Genomic DNA, 25,269 nt, shown 5'->3' on the forward strand with positions numbered 1-25,269 from the left:
GCAGCGTCTATTACAATAGCACTGAATTATTTCGGGAGGTGTCGTATAATTGCTAACAGTTGGGGATCATAGCTAGCGCTTCCGCTAGACTAGAATGATGTGGACCTGAATAAAATTCACGTCGACGTCCAAAATAATATTCGTGTGATGTCGACCAGAGTCATGTTGTTAAATTAGGGGATGTAAATCTTGACAAAACCAAGATATAACGCCTAAATACAGTGGTATCAAAGGGCACTGCAAAAGGGTAGGGGGGGAAGCCTTAACTCGCAGGTCGAGCCAACATTTCGACAATTGGTCTTGTTTTCGTCTGGCTCAGACCAAGACAAGTTCATTTCTGAAAATGTTGGCGCGACCTGCGAATTGAGTCTTACCCCACCCCCCCCCCCGCCCTTCCCCCACTACCCTTTTTCATCGCTCTTTCATACCGTGTAGTCATCTTTTTCCTCTCGTTCTAACTCGATCCTAAATACAGTGGGTAGCATTAAGGAACATAAGTTATAAGTTTATGTTGCGAATAAATAGCCAACATTATCAAAGGCCAATTGGGGACAAACTGAGAATCAGTAAATTATAAGTAACAGCCGATACGTTACCAACCGAAATGATTATGCAAAGCCAGGGCTGCATAATATTGATAATGATTTTCACAATCAGCATTAATTCCTCCTCATGCATCGGTGGCGTGTAGAATTGGTTTCTATGCTGCTCTTTTTTATGACCACCCATATTCCTTTTCGCTTTGTAGCCCCTAGTTTGAGAGAAAACACAGATTAGTACAAGCATCAACTGTCCTGGTTCTTCCTATGAAAGCTTACAACAGCGCAGGGTAGCCGGTGGGGTCATAGCGCCAAAATGGCACTGACGCTTTTTTCATATCTACTCCAAAGATTGAGTGCTCAGAAGAGTGTCAAATCGGGTTTACTAGTTGTGTTCGATAGGATGGTGATCAGTAAGCTAAATGTATCAATTTTTGAAGTTTTTTGTATCTTCATTGATTACTCCTCAATTTTACATCTTTTTTTCGCAACAGCATACCTAAGAAGTTAAAAAAAACTGCTGTAGCCCCGTTTAATATCGCTGCACACGTAATGTGCTGTTTTTCGAATTACAGTGCTAGGTATAACAAAACTTCGCATGTCCCCCAGTGTTCACTGTCTATTAACTCATGTGCAGAGGACGGCCCAGGCTGGGTTCACCGGAGTACGCGGACCGGCATGCGTCTTGCGCTTCTCGGGATTCCACCCCTTCGGTGCGCATCTTGTCCAGGTTCCACAACCGGAGATAGCGGTCGTGGCTTCCTGAGAGGAGGTAGAGGCCATTGGGGTCTATGGCCAGATTGGACAGGAACCAGGTGGGCCACGTTTTTTTTGCAGTATTAGGGCGAAATCCTTTAATGCCTCGTACCGGCGTCGGCAAATGTGCCCGCGTTTTGGGTGCATGACTTACGTGAGCATATGGCAATCACCATTGTATCGATACCTATTCAATAGCAATCGGATAATATTGGAACATGATTTGAGGCATTTTCAAGATATTGTCATGATAATTTACTACTAATGCCCATAGGAACCCATGCATTTGGAGGTCATCGTAACTATAACTTACCATCACCTTCTAGTTAAGGGGTTTGTAACTAACGTTAACCAGATATTAACTAGTACTCAGAAAGTGCAAGTCATGATCAGCTATCACTAACCAATAGTAATGGTTAGAGGTTTTGGGAAGTCTATAGACGTCACAGGTGACGTCATGACCGGATGTAACGTCATCTGATTTCACAACCGGTGATGTCTAATAACCGCAATAGATAATGACTTCATATTCGGTACTGACGTCATGGCTGGTGATGACGTCACAAGCGGATTCACGCATATACGCAGCTGACCCCACCGAGCATTCCATCCCGGCGTCCGTCCGCCGCCTTTTACTGGGCGCTTCCACGAATGCCGCACCACAGAGCATATATAGAAACATACACAGTACAGCAGACATCAGCGGCGTTTAAAATTGGTTGACAGCAAAAGAAAAGCGCGGTATCTGTCACAATTCTAACCAATCCCAAACGGTCTCACAGTTAATGCCTAAGCAGCGCGGCGGGGAAGGCTTCTGCCTTAAAGCACATTAGTGAGCCAAAGTGCCGCTGAATTCTTTTTATAGTGTTGTCGAAGAAGCAAATGTGGCGATCCTCATGCGCCGTCATCGTCATGGCCAAAGTAGAATGGCTCACCACACACTCGACCTGCTTCCTCAGAGCACTCGCCTCTGGGTTCTGGTCACTGTCGAGCAGTAGCACTGCTTTCCCGTCTCCATGTAGATGATGAGCAAGCGTGACGCCATGTAGGCCACTGCCATTTCGTTGGCATCCACTGACGTCGGGATGACGTCAGCAGGCTCCAGGGCTGTGTGGGTGCGGGGCAGGTCAACTTGCTGTGGGAGACGAGTCAGGCTGTGGCATATATCGCCAGAGCAGGACAGCAGCTGCAGCTTGGTGGCATGCATCGAGAGGCCCGAACAGCATATGCGTGGCCCCATGGGGTGCTTATTAGGATACCCGGCTCAAAAGAGCTGTATGGTTCGATGTCTCAGCTAGGCACGTTTGAGCACTGGGTGATTTTGTCATGGTCGCCGCAGAAGCACTGCTCCCAGTCACCCCCAGTGCCAGGCATGGGGCCCGAATTCGCCCGCAATATGTGTACTGGTTCCGTATCAAGGGCTGCCGTATTTTTGGCAGGCACAGTCTTCTGCAGGTTTCACATTTTGAGTGTGTGGTCTTCCGAGGCTGTAATGAGCACAGATTCGATCTCATCGAACAAATGGCGGAAATCCAGTGTGATCGGTCTATTGGTTACACATGCTTACGGAAGGTTACACGTTCCGCAAGGGACGCGATATAGTCTCAGGCAAAGCAACATCCTCCAAGATGTTTAAATCTCTTGACGAGTGTCGCCACTGGAGCATTTCCAATACACCCTATGCTCTGCATAAGTCCCCTATTGCAAAAACCAGCGTCTCCAGTGCGAAACCAGTAAGATTTTCGCGCTGGTTTTGCACTGGATCTGCTGGGCACGCTGGAGGTCTGCGATATTCACTGGAGCAGTAACGGGAAGACACTGGCTGCACTGGGGTGATGGAAGAAAAACGCTGGGATTAGCCTTTTGACGCTGGGTGTGTCGCTGGCATCCGCGATGCACTGGGAGAAGCGCTGTATGTGCGCTGGGGCCGCACTGTTCCCAGTGCGCCAGTATAGCCGGTGCGGCCTGCGGCGTCAGCCGGAGTAGCATCCCTCAGGGGCCAACACGGCAAGAGCGCACTTTCAATCGACCATCGGGAGGCATATGAAAAATATGGTTCAAGCAAGCGCTTTTTGCTGCGAAGTCTTTGCGCATTTGTAAGAAAACAAAGGCAGTATTTTTTTCTAGAGTTTCCATGTTTCCATAGTTCGTTTCGAGTGTTTCCAGAGAGACAACGACCGCCGCGCCTCGATCTCATGACACACTGGCGATTAACGCACAACTAAAGCTGGAATTGAATAATGTGGGCTACCATGCATAACCAACTTCACAGCTGATCTTAAGGGCACTCTAACACAATGATTACTGTCAAAATGTTCAATGCGGCCTCGATCGCAGGCGAGCGTAGCCTGCACCACGGTCCAGTACAAACAGCAGAAAGAAAAACTAAAACCAGGAAGAGAGTAGTTTACCGAGCGATGGGCCCATAAAAGCAACAACATACAGCGCTTGTAATACATAATATTTGGCGTGTTTCTCAAGCCTTTGCGCTCCTTCTTACTCTGCGTATCAAGCAGCCGAGCCCTCGGTCATCGCAACGCTTCCCGCAATGTTTAAATACAAATAAGGTTTAGTTACACGCAATTAGGGTCATTGCTGCGGCGCTTGCCGGTATTGAAGCTTGGTCGCACTTTTTTCCTTGAAGGCTTATACTAAAGCTCCGTGTTCAGCGAAAATTACACCCACAGTAGCAGAGCACCACCCAAGAGCCGGCGTTGGTAAATTTGCCAGCGATGTCAAACTCCACATGTTAAAATGATACCAGTGCACAAAATAGCGCGCATAGGCACCCAGAACATTAGTTGCAAGTCGCGAGAGCAGACAGCAAGCTAAAATGATCAAGAAGTTGCAATTGTTAGAGTGGTAGCAATGGCTTGTAGGCTGGGAAACACGAAGTCCCAACCTTATAAATGCGGGTCATGACATAAAATTCAAGAATGTTTTCCTAAAAACCCAGTTCTCGGCGTCGCCGAGTGGTTAGCGTGCGTAGCGAGTGGTTGACTTGTGCCTGGGGAATGAGTTCGAGGCGCGCTTGGTGAACTAGTTTTTAATTTTTTTTACTCTTTTAGGGATTTTTTTATGTATTTAACATGTTTCGTTACTTTTTACTTTTTAATTTTTATCCAATGCCTTTTTTCTCCGGGCGAACAGTACCGCCAGCGCGGAGCGTCCCAGTATGAAGCGTCCCAGTGCGCCCAGTTTCCAGCGTCATACTGGGACCATAATCAGGTATGGCGCTGGGGCGCTGGCATCCAGTGGCACTGGTTTTTGAAACTTGCCGCGAGATCTCGCGGTAAGTTTCAACAGTTAAGCAAGCTTCCCCATTCCGACCCATTCAGGACGGCCTATCAAACAAACTAATGTGTTTTTTTGCTGCTGCAGTTATGCTTCGGGCAGGAGTTGTGTCCAAGTCTCCAATAAAGATATGTCTTGGAAAGACCACTGCGAGATGGATGAATCAGTAATATTTTACAGGCGGCTGGATGGAAAATCGAAAAGTGTAATCGGCTTATTAGTATTTCAGCATGATTGCAGAGCTCGCTGTAGTCGCATTTAAGGAGTAATGAACGGAAAGTGTCATAGATATCATTGTTATTTAGGTTGAAGCGATGTTTTTTTCCTGCAAATGTCCAAGGCCAATGCGAAAGTCTCAAGCCTGTGCTCAAGACGATTTTTCTGGATTATTGGCATCCTTTGAAAAGTTTACTGCAACCTTTAATTTTCGTAATTTTATCATCAAATCACAGACGGTGGGATCGTTCTATTGGTTAAAGATGCTTACAGAAGGAAGCAGCTACGAATGTTAAGCGCGAAAGCGCGTTCTTCTGAAGCGCTTATCGACCAACCTATGTGTGCCGTAAGGATTCAAGGATGTCCCTTAAGGGCCGGGTTACCAGTGAGAGCTGTCCTTCTAATAAAAAAGATATATTGATATAGCTGTAACTGCCGCACTACAAAAGAAATGTGCAAACCTATTGTCAAAGAAACTACGACAGTAAGTCGTAAGGAAGAAAAGACTTCACCCTAAGCAGACCAGTAATTCTAATTTTAACATTTTATTCTGGTCCGTGCATTTTGTCGAAAGTAGCTCTTTCTTTTTTCTACGCAGGTACAGCACAGGTCTGAGCCCCCCATGTACCGGCTTTATTTGTGAAAGCGACACATAGGAGGAGGCCCTGCTCGGACGTTTTATGATGCGTACAAAATATTGTATATAAAATGTTTTCTTCTAAAAATAAAAACAACGTATGATGCTATCCATTGTCTTCTGACATCGAACTGGTAAAACAACTGCGCTCGGTGAGCAAGTAGGCAAAACGTTCGATTTATGAGGAACGTATTAATATGACTTATTTTATTCTCCACAGCAAATTTTAGTGCGAAATCATATGAAAATGGCTTCGACTACACCCAAGTGGCAAACATCTGAAAAGTTGTCGAAGCAAGTTTATGTTACCAAGCATTTGTAGTAGCCCAAAAGGTGCACATTTTATGTGAAATTGCTACTTTTCTACACCTATAGCTCTGTAAATTGACCTATATTTGTTAGCTTTAGAACAGAGAAAGAAGGAAAATGAGAGTTGTCGGGATGGTTCCGTGAATAATATTCTGTAGGGCACTGCTGTGTAATGTTTGCCGCTTTTCTATGATTTAAACATGCCTTGTAGAAATGCCGAATTTAGGTTGCCCCTGGCACTAATTTCGAGTAGATGTTTTTCTCTGCAAGGCTCGCTTCGACGCAAGGACCAGAGCTGTGCATTTCTTCCTGAGCATAAACCTTTAAGCGCACTGTGAAAATACTTGATTTTAGTACTGTCAGATGGGTACAAAGGTGCCGGTTTTCTCGATGACACACGGCCCACGTAAACTTAGCGATTTAAAAAAATGCCGTCATGGAGCGATTAACTATTAGCTACGAGCTTTCCCATCGAAGTCTTGAACTCATGAGGCATCTTCTCCAAATTTGGTATCGCATGACCTTTCCACTACGTCTCTGTTTCACACAGTGCAGATTGAAGATATTACAGGACCACTTTCCTTCTCGTCTTTTCTTAGGACTCAGATAATGGCAGCGACTGCCACAAGCAAGAGCTTTCGGACACCGATATCGTTAGCGCCTTGGTCAGACAAACTTCAGAGGAAAACACTCTTTGAAAATCTATGCACAGTGAGACAACCGTCCTTTTTCTTATCGCATATAAATATATATGAAGCATAGCACATTAGACCTTTCGGCAGTCAATATTCCAATGCGCTAGCATGATTAGGTGCTCTCAGCAATTTCTGCGATGTCTCAGTGCCTCCTCATGAACAGAAAAGGACAACCCCTATAAAAACTCCGTCAGAGCGTATTCGGCAGGAATTCTTTGTAGAAAGCAAGTACGGAACATAAGTCACGCGACGCTATGTTTGTTTCAGTGAAGGGTAGATAGGCTGTATAACGTAATATGAAGTTAACAGCAAGGGCTAGGAGAAGTGTTCAGATGGTGGTGTAAAGTAATAAAGAGCTCATGTGGCAGTTTCATAAAAAAATTGTGTATTTTAATGACAGCGAAACATACCTAATGTGATTCAAAGACGATCCTATCAAAATTGGCAATGCTATAGCGTGTGTTAACCTACTCATAATGAAATCTACTTCGGGCCAGCTGATATTTGACATTAACTTGGCTTTCGCTGAAAAACTTTGGAGCCACCCAAGCCATGCTCTAGTGATATGCCCATACTTAGGTAGGGTTCGGGCCCCCACCTTGAATTCGAATGCTTCATACATCGCCTTGACGAAACATCCTAATAAATTTGCTCGGTTAACAAAGAGCACTGAAAAAGGGTAGAGGACCGGAGTCTCAGTTCACAGGTCGAGCCAACATTTCAACTAGTGGACCGAGCAACCAGGTAGAACGAGAGGAAGAAGCCGGCTTACGCGGTATGAATGAGCACTGAAGAAGGGTTCGACAAATGGGCTCGTCTTCATCCTGACGAAGACAAGTCCATTTGTCGAAACGTTGGCTCGACCTGCGAACTGAGGCTCGCCCCTCTACCCTTCTTTTGTGCTCATTCATACCGCGTAAGCCGTCTTCTTCCTCTCGTTCTACCTGGTTGCTCGGTTAAAGTCGCACGTTACTCTCCTCGTCGGGTTCTTTGCCAATAGCGGCGGCAGAAAATGTGGCATCGGTGGTGCAACCCTGCACGCCCTCAGCGTATATGCGCCCAGGCAGCCCTTTCCACTGTCGAAATCTTGCAAATGCCTTCAAACCTTCTTCTTGCAAAGTATGAGCTATCGCTTTTATAACGTCGGTGTATATGACTATTCACAAGCAATAATATAATACAAGACTCCTAAAGATGACTTCACGAAGGCTGTTCATAGTTTTATCCCGAAGTGGCATATGCGCTTTCTTCATTCTTGGTCATTCTTTTCGTCTTATAGCTTTCTTCTTTGATCTTTTTATTCCAGGGCGCACGAACGCACAAGCAAAAAGAAGAGCACTGATGAGCAAGGAATTTTTTGAAGAATTCCGAAGGGTCTCTGCTTTGCCAAAGCCATTCTCCAGTGTAAATTGAAGGAAAGCATCAATGACGAATGCACGCTTTAATTATTAGTATAGATACAGAATCCTTCAAAATCACTTTATGGTCGTGAAACGTCTCCATCGCTCTATAAGGGAGCTTTTAAGTCTTCCAAAGGCGGCAGCACAGCAGTGCTGGGATCAAACGGGGTATACGTTATCCAGAACAGCGAGCGGGCGGCTGTCGCGATTATATTGTTACCGGGAAACGCGGGACCAAAGTGATGTGCTCACTTACAAAGACGACGACCGAGGAACGCGGGCACGACGAAGCGTTGAGAAAGAGGACGACGCTGACAGAGTGCATACTGCACGGCTACTGAAGTCTTAGCGTCGAGGTCAGCCCATCGCAGTGCCGTTACATTAAGTACATCCCCGTAACATCTTGGTGGAGGTCGCGGGTTCGACACAATCTGCCGCTGGATCTCCGCAGTGGCCGTCACCTCGGAACCGTCACGATGACAACCGACGCGGCTGCATCTACCTCCGCAACTCCAACTGTCGTCGTAGCCCACCCCCGTGACCCTGGCCCATTCTGCGGTACAGATGAGGTCGACGTCTAGGACTGGCTTTCGCTTTATGAGCGTGTTAGCCAGCACAACAGGTGGGACGCCACGCTGATGCTTGCCAATGTCATCTTCTACCTTACTGGCACGGCACGCGTGTGGTTCGCAACACATGAAGTAGATATACCCTCCCGGGATGTTTGCAAACAAAAACTCCGTGACCTGTTCGGAAAATCGGTTTCCGTCAACTCGCCGTCAAGAGGGACCTCGCCACACGTGCCCAGACATCTACCGAGCCTTGTATTACGTATATACATGACGTTCTGTCCCTCTGCCGAAAAGTTGATAAAGACATGACAGAACCTGATAAGGTGGGGCACATCCTCAAAGGCATAGCCGACGATGCCTTCAATCTTCTACTCTGTCAGGACTGTTCTACATTTAACTCCGTTCTGCAGGTTTGTCGACATTTCGAGCAGGCCAAACACAAACGCATTGCACATCGCTTCAATCAGCTCCCCAACACTGCCCCTGGCTCTCGTTTGGGCCGCTGGAAAATTCAGACCCTACTTGTTTGGCCAACCCTTCACTGTAATTACCGATCACCACGCCTTATGTTGGCTCTCTTCCCTCAAGGATCCTGCTGCCCGCCTCGGCCGCTGGGCACTGCGCTTGCAGGAGTATACCTTTTCCGTTGTATACAAATCCGGTCGGCTCCACCAGGATGCAGACTGTCTGTCCCGTTATCCCGTCGATCCCCCTTCCTCTACTCACCATGAGTCGGACCCCTGTGTCTTCTCTATATCGGACGTTTCCCACATAGCTGACGAACAGCGCTTGGACCCAACCCTCACTTCTCTTTTCGACCGCCTCCGCACACACAGCCGTGACTCTTCCCTCGCCCTGTTCTTCCTCCATGGGAATAAGCTATACCGCCGCAACATGCGACCTGATGGCGCTAAGCACTTGCTGGTCGTTTCCCAACACCTACGCTCTGCCGTTCTCGAACAAATGCACGACGCCCCTACAGCTGGTCATCTTGGCCTCTCACGCACATACGACCGCGTGCGCCGGCGTTTCGTCTGGCCTGGACTCTACCGCTCTGTCCAACGTTATGTAGGCGCTTGCAACCTCTGTCAACGCCGGAAGAAACCCCCTGTGCTACTACCTGTACATCTGCAGTCGATTGCTTTCTCGACTGAGCCATTTTCTCGTGTTGGCCTTGACCTCCCAGGGCCCTTCCCCGAGTCCTTGTCAGGGAACATCGATTGCTGTAGGCACCGATTATGCCACGCGGTACGTGATCCCTCGCGCCATTCCAACCAGCTGCGCCCCAGTCGTTGCTGACTTCCTTTTGTACGACGTCATACTTCACCATGGTGCTCCTCGTCAACTACTTACCGACCGTGGCCGCTGTTTCTTTCCCGAGTTGTTGAGGAAATAGTTCGTTCTTGCTCCGTTCGGCACAAGTTCACCACTGCGTATCACCCTCAGACGAACGGCCTTACGGAGCTATTAAGAGCACACTCACCGACATGCTCGCAATGTACGTATCCGACAGCCATCGCGACTGGGATATTAGTCTGCCATTTGTCACCTTTGCATATAACTCTTCGCGTCATGACACTGCTGGGTACTTACTCTCCATTCTATCTTCTCTTTGGAAGAGACCCCTTACTGCCCTTCGACACCTTGCCTCCCGCCGCTGGCCCCGTCACAACCTATGCCCGCGATACCATCGTCCGAGCCGACGCTGCTCGCCAGATTGCTCGTCACAGTCTCACCATATCTCAAGAAGTTCAAAAACGCCGCTACGACGCTCACCACCGCGATGTGCACTATCCTCCCGGATCTCTGGTGTTGCTCTGGCTTCCGTGCCGCCGTGTGGGGTTGTGTCAAAAACTTCTGCCCCACTACACAGGTACTTACCGTGTAGCTACGTCCAGTGACCGACGTGATCTATGAGATTGCACCGCTCCACCCAAAGTCACCGACTGCTACACCCACTTCCTAAATCGTACATGTCGCCCACCTCAAGATATATTACTCCCCCTCCACACCGCTAGCCTAATACACACCGGAACGTTGCCTTTTGCCGAGGGGTGTAGTGTTCCCGGGAAACGCAGGACCAAAGTGATGTGCTCACTGACGAAGACGACGACCAAGGAACGCGGGCACGACGAAGCGTTGAGAAAGAGGACGACGCTGACAGAGTGAATACTGCACGGCTACTGACGTCTTAGCGTCGAGGTCAGCGAATCTTAGTGCCGTTACATCCCTTACAAAAAAGCTTAATGAGTTTCTGATTAAATGTTAATTACATTTCTCATCATGCATATTAACATTTCTATACATTTTCTTGATGCATTTTTGATGAGTTTCACAAGAAAGTTGGCCACCATGTTTCTGGTTGGTACTTAATGTGTGCATTTCTTGTGTGTTGTTCTTGAGTGTTGACCAATGAGCGCCTGATGGCTTTCACTTTTGGATAAAAAGTAAAAGCTAAAACGTAGCGAAGCACTTCAACTACATTAAAAAAAGGTAAAAAAAAACTGCACCTCTGGCGTGATTCGAACTCGGTACCTCTTACTCCGTAGCTTTCTACGCTAACCACTTTTTTTTTTTTTATTGCCTGTTTTGAGTTCACATCAATTCAAAAAAGATCCACAATAATGGTAAAATTCGCAACAACCAGACTTCGGCTGTCACGAAAGGTTTAAAATTTTTTGAGGACAGCCAGTTCATCAAGCACACTGATCCAGTCAGGTGGATCAGAAAGCACCCGATACGTTTCTCTAAGCAGCAGCACACTCTCGATAAAGTTCTCGCGTACAGAACGCGTATTGACATCTGCATGTTGCACTTGCATCCTTGTTTTCCACAGGCTGTGGAGGCCCAAGACCATGACTAAATCCAAAGGAATACCCTCACTCTCGACTGGAAGGAACCGTATGCCATACGGATCTAACGGAAGGTCTTTCTTTAGTGTTCTCTGGAGAACATCCCAGTGAAAGACTGGGTCCCAGCAATCCAGAAAGACGTGCTCGATTGTCTCTGGTTTTTTGCAAAGGAGACAGACAGTCTGTTGTCCAGGGAACGAATAAGCCTCTTTCATGTAACCAGGTTTTAACAGGTAATGTGTTGGAATGTAGCTTAAAGAAGAACGTTTTAACTGAAGGCCTAACTGGCATCTTTTTCACACGCTTTAAGACATCCTGTCCGGGGCCTCCACGGTGTGGTGCACGGTAAATCGGCAACGGTATCATCACATCCAGAAGATCTTTGTACAGCTTCTTCTTACACACTTTGCTCAAGTATTCCATTGAAAAACGCGCATGCAACATTCTGAAAGACAAGACAACTTCGCGCATGTACCCTTTTAAAGCGCCACTCATATTCTCACCAGAACAGACAACGTATTCTGGAAGCATTTTACACAGTCGTACTTGCATGACCGTCCTCAAGAATTTGTCGTTTTGATCACGAAGGAAAAAAAAACGCGAGACAACCTGTCGCAAAAAGAGATGCACAAGGCCCAAGCCCCCCGCCTTAACAGGAAGAAAGAGGTTGGTTCTGCTGCATTTTTCCCATGTTGATGCCCACATGAAAACGGCAAAGACACGATGAATTTTTTGAATGCTAACGCGTCGCCGAAAGCACATTCATTACGTACCATATCTTTGCCACAAGGAAAACATTGCACACATAAGCGCGTGAGAACATTGACAACGGCTTGCCCTGCCATGAATCAGCTTTCTCTCTCGCTCTCTCTGCTTGGCCAGCCCAGAAAGGGGTGGGATCTCGGTACGATTCAAGAGGCACGCCTAAATACTGGGTCGGCAATTTTGACCATTGCAAACGAGAAAAGTATTCAGGCGTAACATCCCAGTCTCCATGCCAGAAACCGGCACTTTTTTCCCAATTTACTTCACAGCCTGTCTGTCGGCAGAATTTTTCAACAAGGGCAGTAACTTCTTGAATGCTTTCTCTGCTTGAACAGAATACAGCGATGTCATCTGCATATGCCAGCATTTTGACCTGTGCTGACTGCAGCATAAAACCAGTTATACGTTCATTGTTTATGATAGACCGGCAGAGAGGCTCGAGATAGGCCGCAAACAGTAGGGGTGACAGGGGGCAGCCTTGCCTCACTGACGACAGCACACGAATGCTGTCAGTGAGTTCTCCATTCACAATTATCCGTGTAGCGTTGGTAACGTATTTGCTTCTTATGTCTGGACTGCATTCATAAGATTGGGACTTGATATTTTGAAGCATGTTTCGAAGTGTACAGGCCATTGCGGCTGCTCTAACAATTACAACTTCTTGACCATTAGAACTTGCATCTAATGTTCTGGATACCTATGCGCACTATTTTGTCCACTGGAGTCATTTTAACATGTCGAGTTTGGCATCGCTGGCAAATTTATCAGCGCTGGCTCTTCGGTGGTTGCTACCTTGGGCGTAATTTTCGCTGAACACGGAGCTGTAACACGAACCTTTAAGGAAAAAAAGTGCGACCAAGCTTCAATACCGGCAAGCGCAGCAGCGCCAACACTATTTTACTAATAACTAAATCTTATTTGTATCTAAACATTTCCGGAAGCGATGCGATGACTGAGGGCTCGGCTAATCTATACGCAGAGCAAGAAGGAGCTCGAAAGCTTAAGAAACACGCAAAATATCATGCATTATATAGAAGGCATTGCTTCTCGTGCCCTGGTCGCGCACATGCTCCCAGGACGGTCCAGTTCCGAGGCAACGCACGGCTCGGGTTACGTCCGCGCGTCGTTGTCGGCGCTGGCAGGGTACCCCTGCTGGTCTTTCCGAAGCGGCCTGCTCGCAGGTGCAAGGAGGCATTGGAAATGGAGCGGCCGTGCGTCCGTTTGCTTGGAGGCGGTGTGGCAGTGCGTCGGTTCGCGTACACAATAATATCCTTGCCCGTAACACCCTAAAGCATATTGTCCAAATATAGCACCCCTTCGCTTCGCAAGAAGTGATTTGCAATGGCACAAACACCCAAGACTCAGGGTGTAAGCGTGTTTTGAATGAAACAAATGTCCAAAAAGTTGTTTTTGTTTTTACAGCGCATGCTAAACAGAAATGAAAACATAGTAAAGTATATACATTCGCTTAGTGATGTATACTTTATCTCATTTGAGAAAGTCAATGTATTTCCACATTAGCTCCTATACAAAAATACTGTGTTTTCCAAGCACAAAACTTCTTGCGTAATCTCAAATGAAAGTCTGTTGCGGATCTCATGTTAAAACACATAAAAGTTGTTTCTTAGGCAACATCCTACATATGCTAAACAGAAATGCAAACATAGGGCTCTGAAAGTGTGCAGTTAACAAGGAAAGAATATATATTCATTTAGTGATGTATACTTTTCCTCATTTGAGAAAGTCAATGTATTTCCACATTAGCTCCTACCCAAAAATACTGTTGCGTTTTCCAAGCACAAAACTTCTTGTGTGATCTCAAAGGAAAGTCTGTTGCGGATCTGATGTTAAAACACATCTAATCTTGAATCTCCTTTGAGTGGTTGATGACTCATCAAAAACACATTACGTGCGTAACAGAAATTCAATATCTATTTTTGTAAGGGATTAAGTACATCCCCGTAACAATATTTTACAGAGTTTGGTTGTGGCGTTTTGCATGAGAAAGCATCTATCAGCTATCCGCAGCAACTGTGGACAGAAATTGTCCACTCCGCCTGTCAGTCATAAAACCGAATAAAAATCCTTTCTCCACTGGTGATGGAACCTCCATGTAACGGGTGCCCAGCAAATGTCTTTAACCTGTAGCGCCACACTCGAAATTTCGCTTTTCTCTATTTGTCTGACTTTTACCATATATTACTTCACAAAAAAAACAAAACAATCACAACATGGACACATGACTATGTACTTTTATGGACATCATGATCAGCCAATGTTAGCCTTGTTTCGTGACAATGACAATCTCGCAACAACAGCCAAAGTGTGCACCCTTTAAAGCCAGTCGGGTGGTCCGGTAGCTTTTTGTATGGCGATAAACAAATGCATACTCTCTCGAAAATACACTCCAGCAGGTCTTGCGTTCCTGTCACAGTGATAGGCTGATATTATAGAGCACCATATATAGTGGAGGCTCAAAAGCATAATTACATGAAATAGTACACTATTCTCATTGCCTATGCTTAAATATCGATCGTTAGAGAAACTGGAGCCGGGCACGCAATCGTGAGAATCACGTCGTAATTCTTCCTCTCTAGTGTGAGAATGATAGTATCGATTATAATGATTCTGCAGTTAGCATTAATGATAATGATGATACCAGCCATGATCGGAGAGTGCTATTTATAAGGGTTGATGATAACGACAGCAAACGCGATTCACCGTGTGCAGCAGCAACGCTAAAACTTTAGCATTTCTGCAATCTAGACGTATTTTTTTTTTGGGGGGGGGCAGTATTTCACCTGTCGCATTCATGATGCATATGAATGAGCGCATTTTCGTGAATCAATTGCTCTGTATGAACCATACCATCAGATGTTTAAGGGCTGACACTACGCGACAGGATCGACGAGGAACAGGCGTCGCTTTCTCGTTAGCACACTCACGCTAGCCACGACAGAATCGTAGATGGGCCATTCTTCAGAAATCAGTTGGTGACTTCAGATTTCATCTCCTTAACATGCGCGTTCTTGAGAAACATTTTGACACATTTGACTTTGCGCAGTATGGTGTGATCCCAGTCAAGGGGTAACGTGTGCTTCTGCAGCGTGAAATCTCCAGCTGGAAATCGTTATTTTTTGACGACCTGTTTTAGCAGTGAGCTCATGTATGCAAAAACTCGCGCGAACGCGACGCAAGCAATAAATGTCAGACGCCCTCGCGGGAAGAGTTTTTATACGTGTCACTGGCGAAGTCGCACGGAGGGTTTCGATCTGCTAGACAATATTTCGATAGTCGCTCAAAAGTTCACCCGTGATTAGCCAGCCGTGAAATAGTTCCTCTTTGTGAAATAGCCACTCTTCTTACTTGTGACTTCGCCTGAACAAGCGCGAGAATTCGCATTAGCACTCATGCAGGCGACAAGGAAAGCAACAGAAAGAAGGCGGGGCAGAGAGGAACGAGAGATGCTCTAGAGCCAGTCAACCCTGCCTCGTCACCCGAGGGACGACAGCCTGAAGATACGAAGACGGCTCGCTAATCCTGGTGGCACGCCTATTAAGCTCATCGTGTACACTGTCACCATCAGCGCTGCCTGTAGCTATGACCATCATCTCCCACCTCAAGCACTGGATCATCGCAGTGGCGTCCAGACGCAACCTCAAGACTGTCGGGTGAGCGGGGGCATTGAGCTTTGAATAAATATGTTACTGGACCTAATACGTCCGTGATTCCCGCTCTCCGCCCCGAAAAGAGCCCTATGACCAGGACATCACACACGAGTGTTACCTATATTGTGTTTGGTTTATTAATAGATGGTCACCGTCATCAGTACTGATACTGATAGACATAGCGTATAAATATAAGACATTGCCTGTAACCAAGTTTCTTCCGACGAAGGCCGGTTTCGCGTCCGAAACGTCAACACATACTATTTCTTTACCACCTCTGACTGTTTTTCTCAACGTATATATTGTATATATATAGTATATATATATAGTTAGTATATATTTACTAAGGTAATCGCTAATAGAATCAGGAGAACCTTAGACTGCAATCAAGCAAAGGATCAAGCAGGGTTTCGGAAACGGTACTCTACTATCGATCATATCCATACCATCAATCAGGTGATAGAAAAATGCTCGGAATATAACCAGCCCTTATACATAGCATTCATTGATTACGAAAAAGCATTTGACTCAGTTGAAACCTCCGCGGTGATGCAGGCATTGCGAAATCAGGGGGTAGACGAGCCATACGTGAAAGTGCTGGAAGATATATATATAGCGGCTGCACAGCAACCATAGTTCTGCATAAAGAAAGTAACAAAATTCTCATAAAGAGAGGTGTTAGGCAAGGAGACACAATCTCCCCAGTACTATTCACAGCTTGTTTAGAGGAAGTATTCAGAGACTTGGAATGGGAGCAGTTAGGGATAAGGGTAGATGGAGAATACCTCAGTAATCTGCGATTTGCTGATGACATTGCCTTGATAAGCAACTCGGGGGATAAACTGCAAATAATGATTGATGACCTAGACAGGAAAAGTAGAAAGGTAGGCTTGAAAATCAATATGCAGAAGACTAAGGTAATGTTCAACAGCCTCGGGAAGGAACAGCAGTTTACATTAGGTAGCGAAATACTGGAAGTAGTAGGCGAATATGTCTACTTAGGACAGGTAGTAACCGCAGACCCGGACCACGAAAAGGAAATAAGCAGAATACTATTGGGATGGAGCGCATTTGGCAAGCACTCGCAGACTATGACTAGCAGCTTACCGGTATCGCTCAAGAGGAAAGTATACAACAGTTGCATCTTGCCTGTACTCACCTATGGGGCTGAAACGTGGAGGCTAACCAAGAGAGTTCTACTTAAGTTGAGGACAACCCAGAGGGCTATGGAACGAAAAATAGTAGGGGTAATATTAAGAGATAGAAAGCGTGCAGAGTGGGTCAGAGAAATAACTCAAGTTACCGACATTCTAGTAGAAATTAAGAAGAAGAAATGGACATGGGCAGGACATGTAGTGCGAAGAGAGGATAATCGATGGTCGCTGAGGGTAACAAACTGGATTCCAAGGGAAGGAAAGCGTAGCAGGGGGCGGCAGAAAGTTAGGTGGGCGGATGAGATTAAGAAGTTCGCAGGGGTCAAGTGGATGCAGCTAGCACAGAACCGGGTTAAGTGGAGAAATATGGGAGAGGCCTTCGCCCTGCAGTGGGTATAATCAGGCTGATGATGATGATGATGATATATATAGTTACGTCAATTATGCAGCGCTGCCTAACAATATATATATATATATATATATATATATATATATATATATATATATATTGTGAGGCAGAAGGACGCACCAGCAAATTCACCTTTCTAATCCAGATTGGCCGACGCAGCAGCTACCGACTAGCCACCGTTCATCAACACTTCGTCTTCTTCCCAAGACACGATTACCGATGATTATTACGCTCACATGAAGATGAAGGTCACTCCCAGTGCTTACAACCTTTCCCCTCGCGAACGAAAGCGACCATCCTTTTCGCAAATTATATCGCAAGGTTGCCGGTCAAAGCGTTTCAAACGCGACACGTGACAATCCCGGTGCCGCGACACCGACGATAGAGAACAGGCGATGCAGGTGTGATAAGATAGTTTACCGGGCAAGTTTGTTCTAGAACTGTGTACGGGCCAATAAAACGGCTCAGAAACTTTTCACACAGAAAGGGGATGCGAGTAGGTTTCCAGGGTAACACTTTGTCTCCAGGGCGGAAAGACACTGAGCGATGGGTCGTATCATACGTGCTTTTGCTGGAAGCTTGAGTGGCTTCCGTTTGAAGGCGGGCATGATCATGGCAGTGTGCGACACGAGACACGAACTGTTAGTGCGAAGGCGCGGCAGAAGGAGTGGAAGCTGAGAAGAAGGATGCTTCGAAGGTGAAGGCAGGGTGGCGGCCATAAAGAAGAAAAAACGGAGAGTAGGTGGTGGTTCGTTGAACGGCAGTGTTGTAGGCGAAGATGACAAAGGGGAGTAAAGAGTCGCAGTTGTTGCGCTGAGGGTGAATGTAGGGGGATAGTATATCAGAAAGCGTGCGATGAGAGCTTTCTGTGAGGTCATTGGTCTGAGCGAGGTAAGGAGATGTAGTTTTGTGCACCATGCCTGAAGCATGAAGCACTGCGGTGAGGACAGTGGAGAGGAATGACTTGCCACGATCGCAAAGGAGGCGAGGGGCGCCGTGGCGAAGAAGAATGGCGTGGAAGAAGAAGTTGGCGATTTCGGAGGTTGAGCCGGAAGGAGGTGCTGCGTTTTCAGGTTATCGTGTCAGGTGGTCAACAGCAGTAACGACCCAGCGGTTGCCAGCTGGAGTCAAGGGCAGAGGTCCATACAAGTCGATTCCGAAGACTTCGAAAGGCTTGAAAGGACATGGAAGAGGTTACAAGAGACCGGCAAGAGGCGGCGTAGACCGCTTGCGTTGTTGACAAGAGATGCAAGACTCTACATATTTTAATACTAAGGTTGAAAGGCCAAGCCAGAAGAAACAACTTTTAATGCTGTCGTAGGTTTTGTGGTATCCAAGGTGACCGGTGGTGGGGTCGTCGCGAAAGGCTTGTAGTATTTGAGGACGTAGGGAAGAAAGAATTACGGGAACCTAGGTGTGGCCCAGGGAGCCGTAGTTGTGCCAAAATAATTTGCCATCCTGTAGCTTGAAATTGCAGAGCCCACGACGAAGACGGGCATTTGGAGATATAATAACACCGGTGAGACTATCAATCACCTTTCGACAGTAAGGGTACGCACTCTGATGAGCAAGATTGCAATCTCTATCTGGCGTTGGAGCAATAGAGGCGGCGCTCAAAATGTGGACAACTGTTGGTTTTAAATGGTGTGACTCCGTTGGGAAAGCAGAGGAATGCGCGGACATGTGTCGCGACGGCGAAGCAATAGAGCAACCAGAAAGAGCGGCGGTGTCCTTGTGCTTCTTGCCCGATTTGTAAGTGACAGTGAAGTCGGACTCTTGAAAGCGGAGCATCCACCGCCCGAAAAGACCGGACAAATTTTTCAGGGGATACCCGGCATAGGGCGTGGTGGTCAGTGATGGCCGTGAAGTGACGCCCGTGCAGGTAAGGACGAAATTTCTTATATACACGCTGTTTCTTCGGCCGATGTCGCATGTGGACTGCCTCGAGAGAGGCGAAAAGAAGCCGGAGACACGAGTCTCGCGTTCGCCTTTCCCCTTCCTGTTCCCCACGAAAGTTTTACTGGGCGCCGCTTCGTTTAAAAACCTCCGCTTGACGACCTGAAAAGTGCCATTGCAAATAAAATGTGCAAAAGTTTTCAAATAGCAACTTAGCATGCAGACGTGGCATATCTTCGGGCAGGAGGTCGCAGCGTATTTGCTCCGGCGCTGCTCTGGTCTGCGTGTAAGTATGGATATTGTGGTACGTCCTATGTCGCTCAGTTCAAGGAAACAATCAATTTGTACAAAAAGGCGATTCTGCCAAAGTCGAAAATTACTTCTGGATAATAATTGCCCAAAGCAATTCTGACAGAAAATTAAAACTTTCTATTCCCTAATGGGCAGTAATAATTTGTACAATGTCAAAACATTTTTTCCCTTCATATTCAGCAACCCTGTGTACACCGGGAAGGTTAGTGGTTTACTTTTGACCCTTCATGGATCACTGCCTTGTCGTGGCGGAGGGGCTTGCGAATCTCGATGAAGTCGTGAGCTCTGCTGTGTAGGGCCACCCAAGATACACAGGTCATGGCAGAGAGTTCTGACAAAATGTGATGCACAGTAGAAGGTAATGGCAACCCACTCCAGCATTTCCTGCCCAGAAAACCCTATGACCAGTCACAATAGCATTAATAATATGGCGCCGGAAGATGAGTCCCCCAGGTTGGAAGGCATCCCACATGTTACTGGGGATGAACAAAGAGCGATTCCTAGTAGCTCCAGGACGAATGATGCGGCTGGGCTAAAGCCAAAAGGACGCTCAGTTGTGGTTGCGTTGGGAAGCGACCGGAATGTCTGATGTTGCAAGGAGATATATCACATAGTAACATGGAATGTAAGATCTACGACGCAAGGTAAACTGGACGTCGTCAAGTGAGAAATGGACAGATTGAGCATTCATATCTTGGATATCAGCGAGCTCAAGTGGACCGGAATGGGAGAATTTAATTCCGGCGACCAGTATGTCTTTTATTGTGGACACGAATCCAGGAGAAGGAATGGGGTCGCTCCACAGTAAACAGAAGAATGGGCAAAGCAGTGCTAGAGTACAACCCAAAAAACAACCGAATGATTTCACTTCAGATCCAAGGTCATTCTTTCAACGTAACAGTTATCCAAGTCTATGCACCAACCACTACTGCTGAGAAGCTGACCTTGAGAGATTTTATGCTGCCCTGCAATGCCTTTTAGACCACACTTCATCATCAGACATCCGAGACTGGAATGCTAACGTGGGGAGTGAAGAAATATCCAGAATTACAGGAAAGGTCGGTCTTGATGAGGGAAAATGAAGCTTGGGAGGCTAGTAGAGTTTTGTCAAGAAAATAACCTGACCATAGCCAATACTGATTTTCAAAACCACAAGATTCGCCTGCTCACATGGACTTCACCTGACGGTCTGTAAAGGAAACAGATTGATTATATTCTTTGCGGGCAGAGATGGAGAAGCGCTATACAAGCAGTAAAAACAAGACCTGGGGCCGATTGTGACACCGATCATCAGCTTCTCTTTGCCAAATTTAAGCTTCGATTGAGGAAAACGCAGAAAACTAGAAGGCCTTTAATGTATGATCTGGATCAAATTCCATCAGAATGTGCTGTGGAAGTGAGGAATCGATTTCAAGAATTAGATCTAGAAGACAGAGAGCCTGAAGAGATGTGGACTGATGTTCGTGATATAATGCAAGGAGTTGCTACTAAGGTAGTGCCAAAGCTAAAGAAATGCATGAAAGCAAACTGGTTATCTGAAGAGGCTTTGCAAATAGCTGAGAAAAGGAGGATGGCAAAAGTCATGGGGGAAAGAGAAAGATACAAGGTTCTCAATTTCTCGAATTAGATCTAGAAGACAGAGAGCCTGAAGAGATGTGGGCTGATGTTCGTGATATAATACAATAAGTTGCTACTAAGGTAGTTCCAAAGCAAAAGAAATGCATGAAAGCGAACTGGTTACCTGAAGAGGCTTTGCAAATAGCTGAGGAAAGCAGGATGGCAAAAGTCATGGGGGAAAGAGAAAGATACAAGGTTCTCAATTTCAAGAATTAGATCTAGAAGACAGTGAGCCTGAAGAGATGTGGACTGATATTCGTGATATAATACAAGAAGTTGCTACTAAGGTAGTTCCAAACCCACCGCCGGACACCCACCGGTAAAATGGGGACAAGCGTCCCCCGGCCCGGCGCACGGCTCTGCGTTTGGCTCTGCTAACCCTGCTGTGCTCCTTAGGGGGCTTAAAGTTTCGAACAACTAATGACCTGCAAAGGTCGGGTTCTCACAGGTGCGGGTAGGGCTAAAAGAAAACAAGCAAACTGCCTTCCTGAACATACAGTGCCAAGCAGTTGAGGACAACAGCCAATGGAAAAACAAAGAGCTCTGTATAAGACAATCAAAAATATCAAAGGAAGCTTCGGTGCTAAGCTGGGCGTGATAAAGAACAAACGAGGCAGGGACCTCACGGAAGCCTCAGAGATAAAGAAGAGGTGACAGGAATACACAGAATAACTGTAGAAGAAGGACCCGGATGTGCAAACCCAACATAAGACGGCTGTGATTACTGATCTCGAGCCGGGCATCCTGAAGAGTGAAGTTGGATGGGCTTTAGCCAGCCTTGCTAAGAGAACAGCTAGCGGAATTGATGGCATTCCAGCTGAGTTGCTTCAATACCTCAACCATGACGACGCTGTTAACGTTCTCTATACATTATGTCAGCAAATTTGGACAACCCGGCAGGGGCCACAGGATTGGAGGAGGAGAGTTTACATCCCCAATCCAAAGAAAGACAGTGCCAAATTTTGTTCCAACTACCGCACGATCGCGCTTATTTCGCATGCTAGCAAGGTGATGTTGAAAATTCTCTAGGGTAGGCTGCAGCAGTATGTAGATCGGGAGATTCCGGACGTGCAAGCTGGGTTTCGCAAGGGCAGAGGAGCGAGAGACCAGATTGCCAACCTTCGCTGGGTCATGGAAAAAGCAAGAGAGTTCCAGAAACCCATCTACTTCTGCGTTAATGATTATGCGAAAGCGTTTGACTGCGTAGATCTCAGCAGATTGTGGCAAGCTCTCCAAGAGATGGGAGTTCCAAATCACCTCATGTGTCTCCTCAGGAACCTGTATGAAGGGCAAGAGGCCACAGTCAGAACTGGGCATGGTCTTATTGATTGGTTTCCGATTGAGAAAGGAGTGAGACACGGCTGCATACTGTCGCCCTGCCTATTTAACCTATATGCAGAGTGCATCACGAGGAAGGCCGGTCTGGACGAGTGTTCAGCTGGAGTGAAGATTGCTGGGAAACGTATCAACAATATTAGATATGCGGATGATACCACTTTAACGGCAGAAAGTGAAGTGCAACTCAAGAGACTTCTGATGCGCGTACAAGAAGAGAGTGAGAAGTTTGGGCTGAAACTGAACACTAAAAAGACAAAGATCATGGCTTCTTGCCCTATCAAGTCCTGGAGCATCAAGGGACAAAAAGTGGAAGCTGTGACAGATTTTCTCTTCTTGGACTCCAAGATTACCCCGGAAGGAGATTGCAGCCATGAAATTAGGATACGCCTGCTTCTGGGAAAGAGCCATGGCTAGCATTGACCGCCTAGTAAAGAGCAGAGACATTACACTGCCAGCCAAGATCCGTTTACCCCGTGCTATGGTCTTTCCAATTGTGATGTATGGATGAGAGAGTTGGACTGTGAAGAAGGCTAACCGCCGAAGAATTGACGCGTTTGAATTGTAGTGCTGGCGGAGAATCTTGAGAGCTCCTTGGACGGCCAGAAGATCAAATCAGTCGATATCGTCGACCATAAACTCTGATTGCTCATTGGAGGGTCAAATTCTAAAGTTAAAGCTCAGCTACTTTGGTCATCTGATCAGAAGAGAGGAGTCGCTGGAAAAAGATTTGTCTTGGTAAAAGTTGAGGGTCACCGGAGAAGGGGTAGGCAGCGAATGCGATGGATAGATGGCATCCTCGAGGCGCTGCAGGTGAAGTTATGTGATGTTAGGAAGATAGTGAGAGGCCGGAAAGCGTGGAGTGATATAATTCTCAATTGTGGTGAGACAGTTAACAAAGGGCAGCTATTTATCTCTTATTTGACATTAAGCGCTACACTTTAATAATTCAGTATCGAAATAATGATTTTTTTAGCCAACCTACTACGTAACCTGTTTGGCCGGTTGGTCTCCGCTAACATTACTATTATGTTGTATTGTACTGCCCGTGTAAAGCATTTCTCGCGCGGACATACGATTGTTGGTCATTTCGTAAACTTTCCAACATTGCACATGTTTCGCTATTGGAGTGAAATGCTTTGGTAGCCCTGAATAGCCTACGTCTCACGTGACCTTCTGTCTCGTATAGGCTTTAGAGGAGAGATTGACTTGCCCGGCAGCGCAGGCAGCGCAGCTAGGGAGAATAATATGGATAGCCTCGCGAGAGCAAGATATTCCAAGGCCGCCTAGCACGTGTATCAGGGAGGTGGTCTTCGCAGAGCATGCTCCGAGGACGTTCGATATTATGCAAAGCATATTAACGTAGGTTTCGGGCCTTCGCACGACGCCCGGCGGTGGCCACCATTGACCCTGAAGTGGGGTCACGTGACATGACGTCACGTGATGACGTCACATCGGCTGCAGATGGGGCCTCATATCGCGCCGTCGGTCGCCTCCCGGCAGTGGCCACCATAGGGAGCCCAAGCTCAAGTTTCGCCGCGCGACGGCAGCGCCGCATTCCTGGCATGGTGGCGAAATGTGAAACGGTGGGGCTTCGCCGGAGCAGACGCTCCGCTAGATTCCTGTGCACGCGCGGCGATCGCGTTGCGTCTGGCGGTTATTTGCCGATACAAAAACGCTTCCGCTGATGCGGAACGGATGTACTAACTAGCATTGTGTCATGGGAAGCCACAATAGTAGGCGAAGCACCAAAATTCGGGGCTCACGTGTGAAACTTTGCAGATTCCTGTGGAAGCGTGTCCGCAAGACCTGTTTTCCAACACCATGACAGCGTTCTGAGAAGTCTCGCGTTCTTTGTGGAAACGAAAAGAGCCAATTTCCCCTTTCTTCGTAAACTCAAAAATGTTGACAGTTGACAAAGACGGCTTGGAGAGCCAAAAAAGTACAGTGGTTAAACACCATGCATAAAAAGTGAAGAGGATGGAAGATTATCCTGCTCGTCGCTCCCCGCGTGTCTAGTTTTGCCGATTTTTTGTGCTCTCTCCCTGCTTTGTGAGTGCTCTGAGAGCAACCAAATCAACAGATGTGACGTCCACAACCGAGACTGATGTGTGAATGTGCCCTAAGTGTCCACAGCTGCCTTTTCATTTTTAGATTGACCAAGAAAATATCTAGGAACGAGGCCTTTTTTTTTTCGGGGGTGGGAGCGGCGTTAGAAAACATGCCTTGCTGAGACGCTTTTACAGATTTTCGCAAATTGGCCAATAAGTGAACCAGTTATTATTATTATTATTAACGAAGATATGTCGGAAGTGCAGTACAAAAGTGATCCTAGCTATGGCTCGACTAACACTACTCGCACGGAGCATCCCATTCGCGTCACAAAGTTTGTGAGTGCAAACCAAATAATATCATAAATGAAGCGCAACCATTTAATAAGAACCGAAATAAAACACTGTGTAGTACAAGCTTGGATTTCACCTGCCTTCCGAGCCAGCAAGCCGGTTATATCACGTGTAGCGCACGGAGCACGCATGTGCTTATGAGATTGCTAGCGTTCTTGTCTTTGATAAAACACCTCCTTCGAACTATATAGTTATTCTTCTACTGCGAAATTTCCTTTGCTAACGTCGTAATAATAAAAAAACAAATCCGTATATAGATCGCATGCTACAGGCCAAAACGATGGTCAACGAGCGGGCCATTTTATTCCACAGTACTGATGATACTTTAGCAGTTTTTAAAGATATTATGTACGACAATATAATTGCATAGCGGACTTACCTCGAGATGCATTCCTACCCTTTTGCTAACGTGGGACGCATTCACAATCAATATTTACT

General features: G+C 46.6%; 1 protein-coding gene and 1 long non-coding RNA gene across 6 annotated transcripts in view; both read left to right on the forward strand.

Moving 5' to 3' along the window:
- The window catches only part of LOC146172427 (uncharacterized), a 63,283-nt gene extending 53,751 nt beyond the window's left edge, over positions 1-9,532 (forward strand). For 2 of the 4 annotated variants that reach the window (XM_084586046.1, XM_084586044.1), the window contains exons 3-5: positions 1,177-1,354; positions 4,446-4,523; positions 5,404-5,551. In XM_084586046.1, the coding sequence (XP_084442172.1) occupies positions 1,177-1,354; positions 4,446-4,523; positions 5,404-5,461 (314 nt within the window). In that variant the 3' untranslated portion in view covers positions 5,462-5,551. Of the gene's footprint in view, positions 1-1,176; positions 1,355-4,445; positions 4,524-5,403; positions 5,552-7,752 lie in introns of those variants that run through there. The other 2 variants (XM_084586045.1, XM_084586047.1) reach the window with 2 other exon arrangements.
- LOC146172423 (uncharacterized) overlaps positions 1-25,269 on the forward strand; it is a 501,238-nt gene that overhangs the window by 160,103 nt on the left and 315,866 nt on the right. The window lies entirely within an intron of this gene.

The sequence above is a fragment of the Amblyomma maculatum genome, unplaced genomic scaffold, assembly GCF_055883805.1.
Source record: "Amblyomma maculatum isolate TAMU_Amacu unplaced genomic scaffold, ASM5588380v1 scaffold_13, whole genome shotgun sequence".
In the NCBI taxonomy this organism is placed as follows: Eukaryota; Metazoa; Arthropoda; class Arachnida; order Ixodida; family Ixodidae; genus Amblyomma; species Amblyomma maculatum.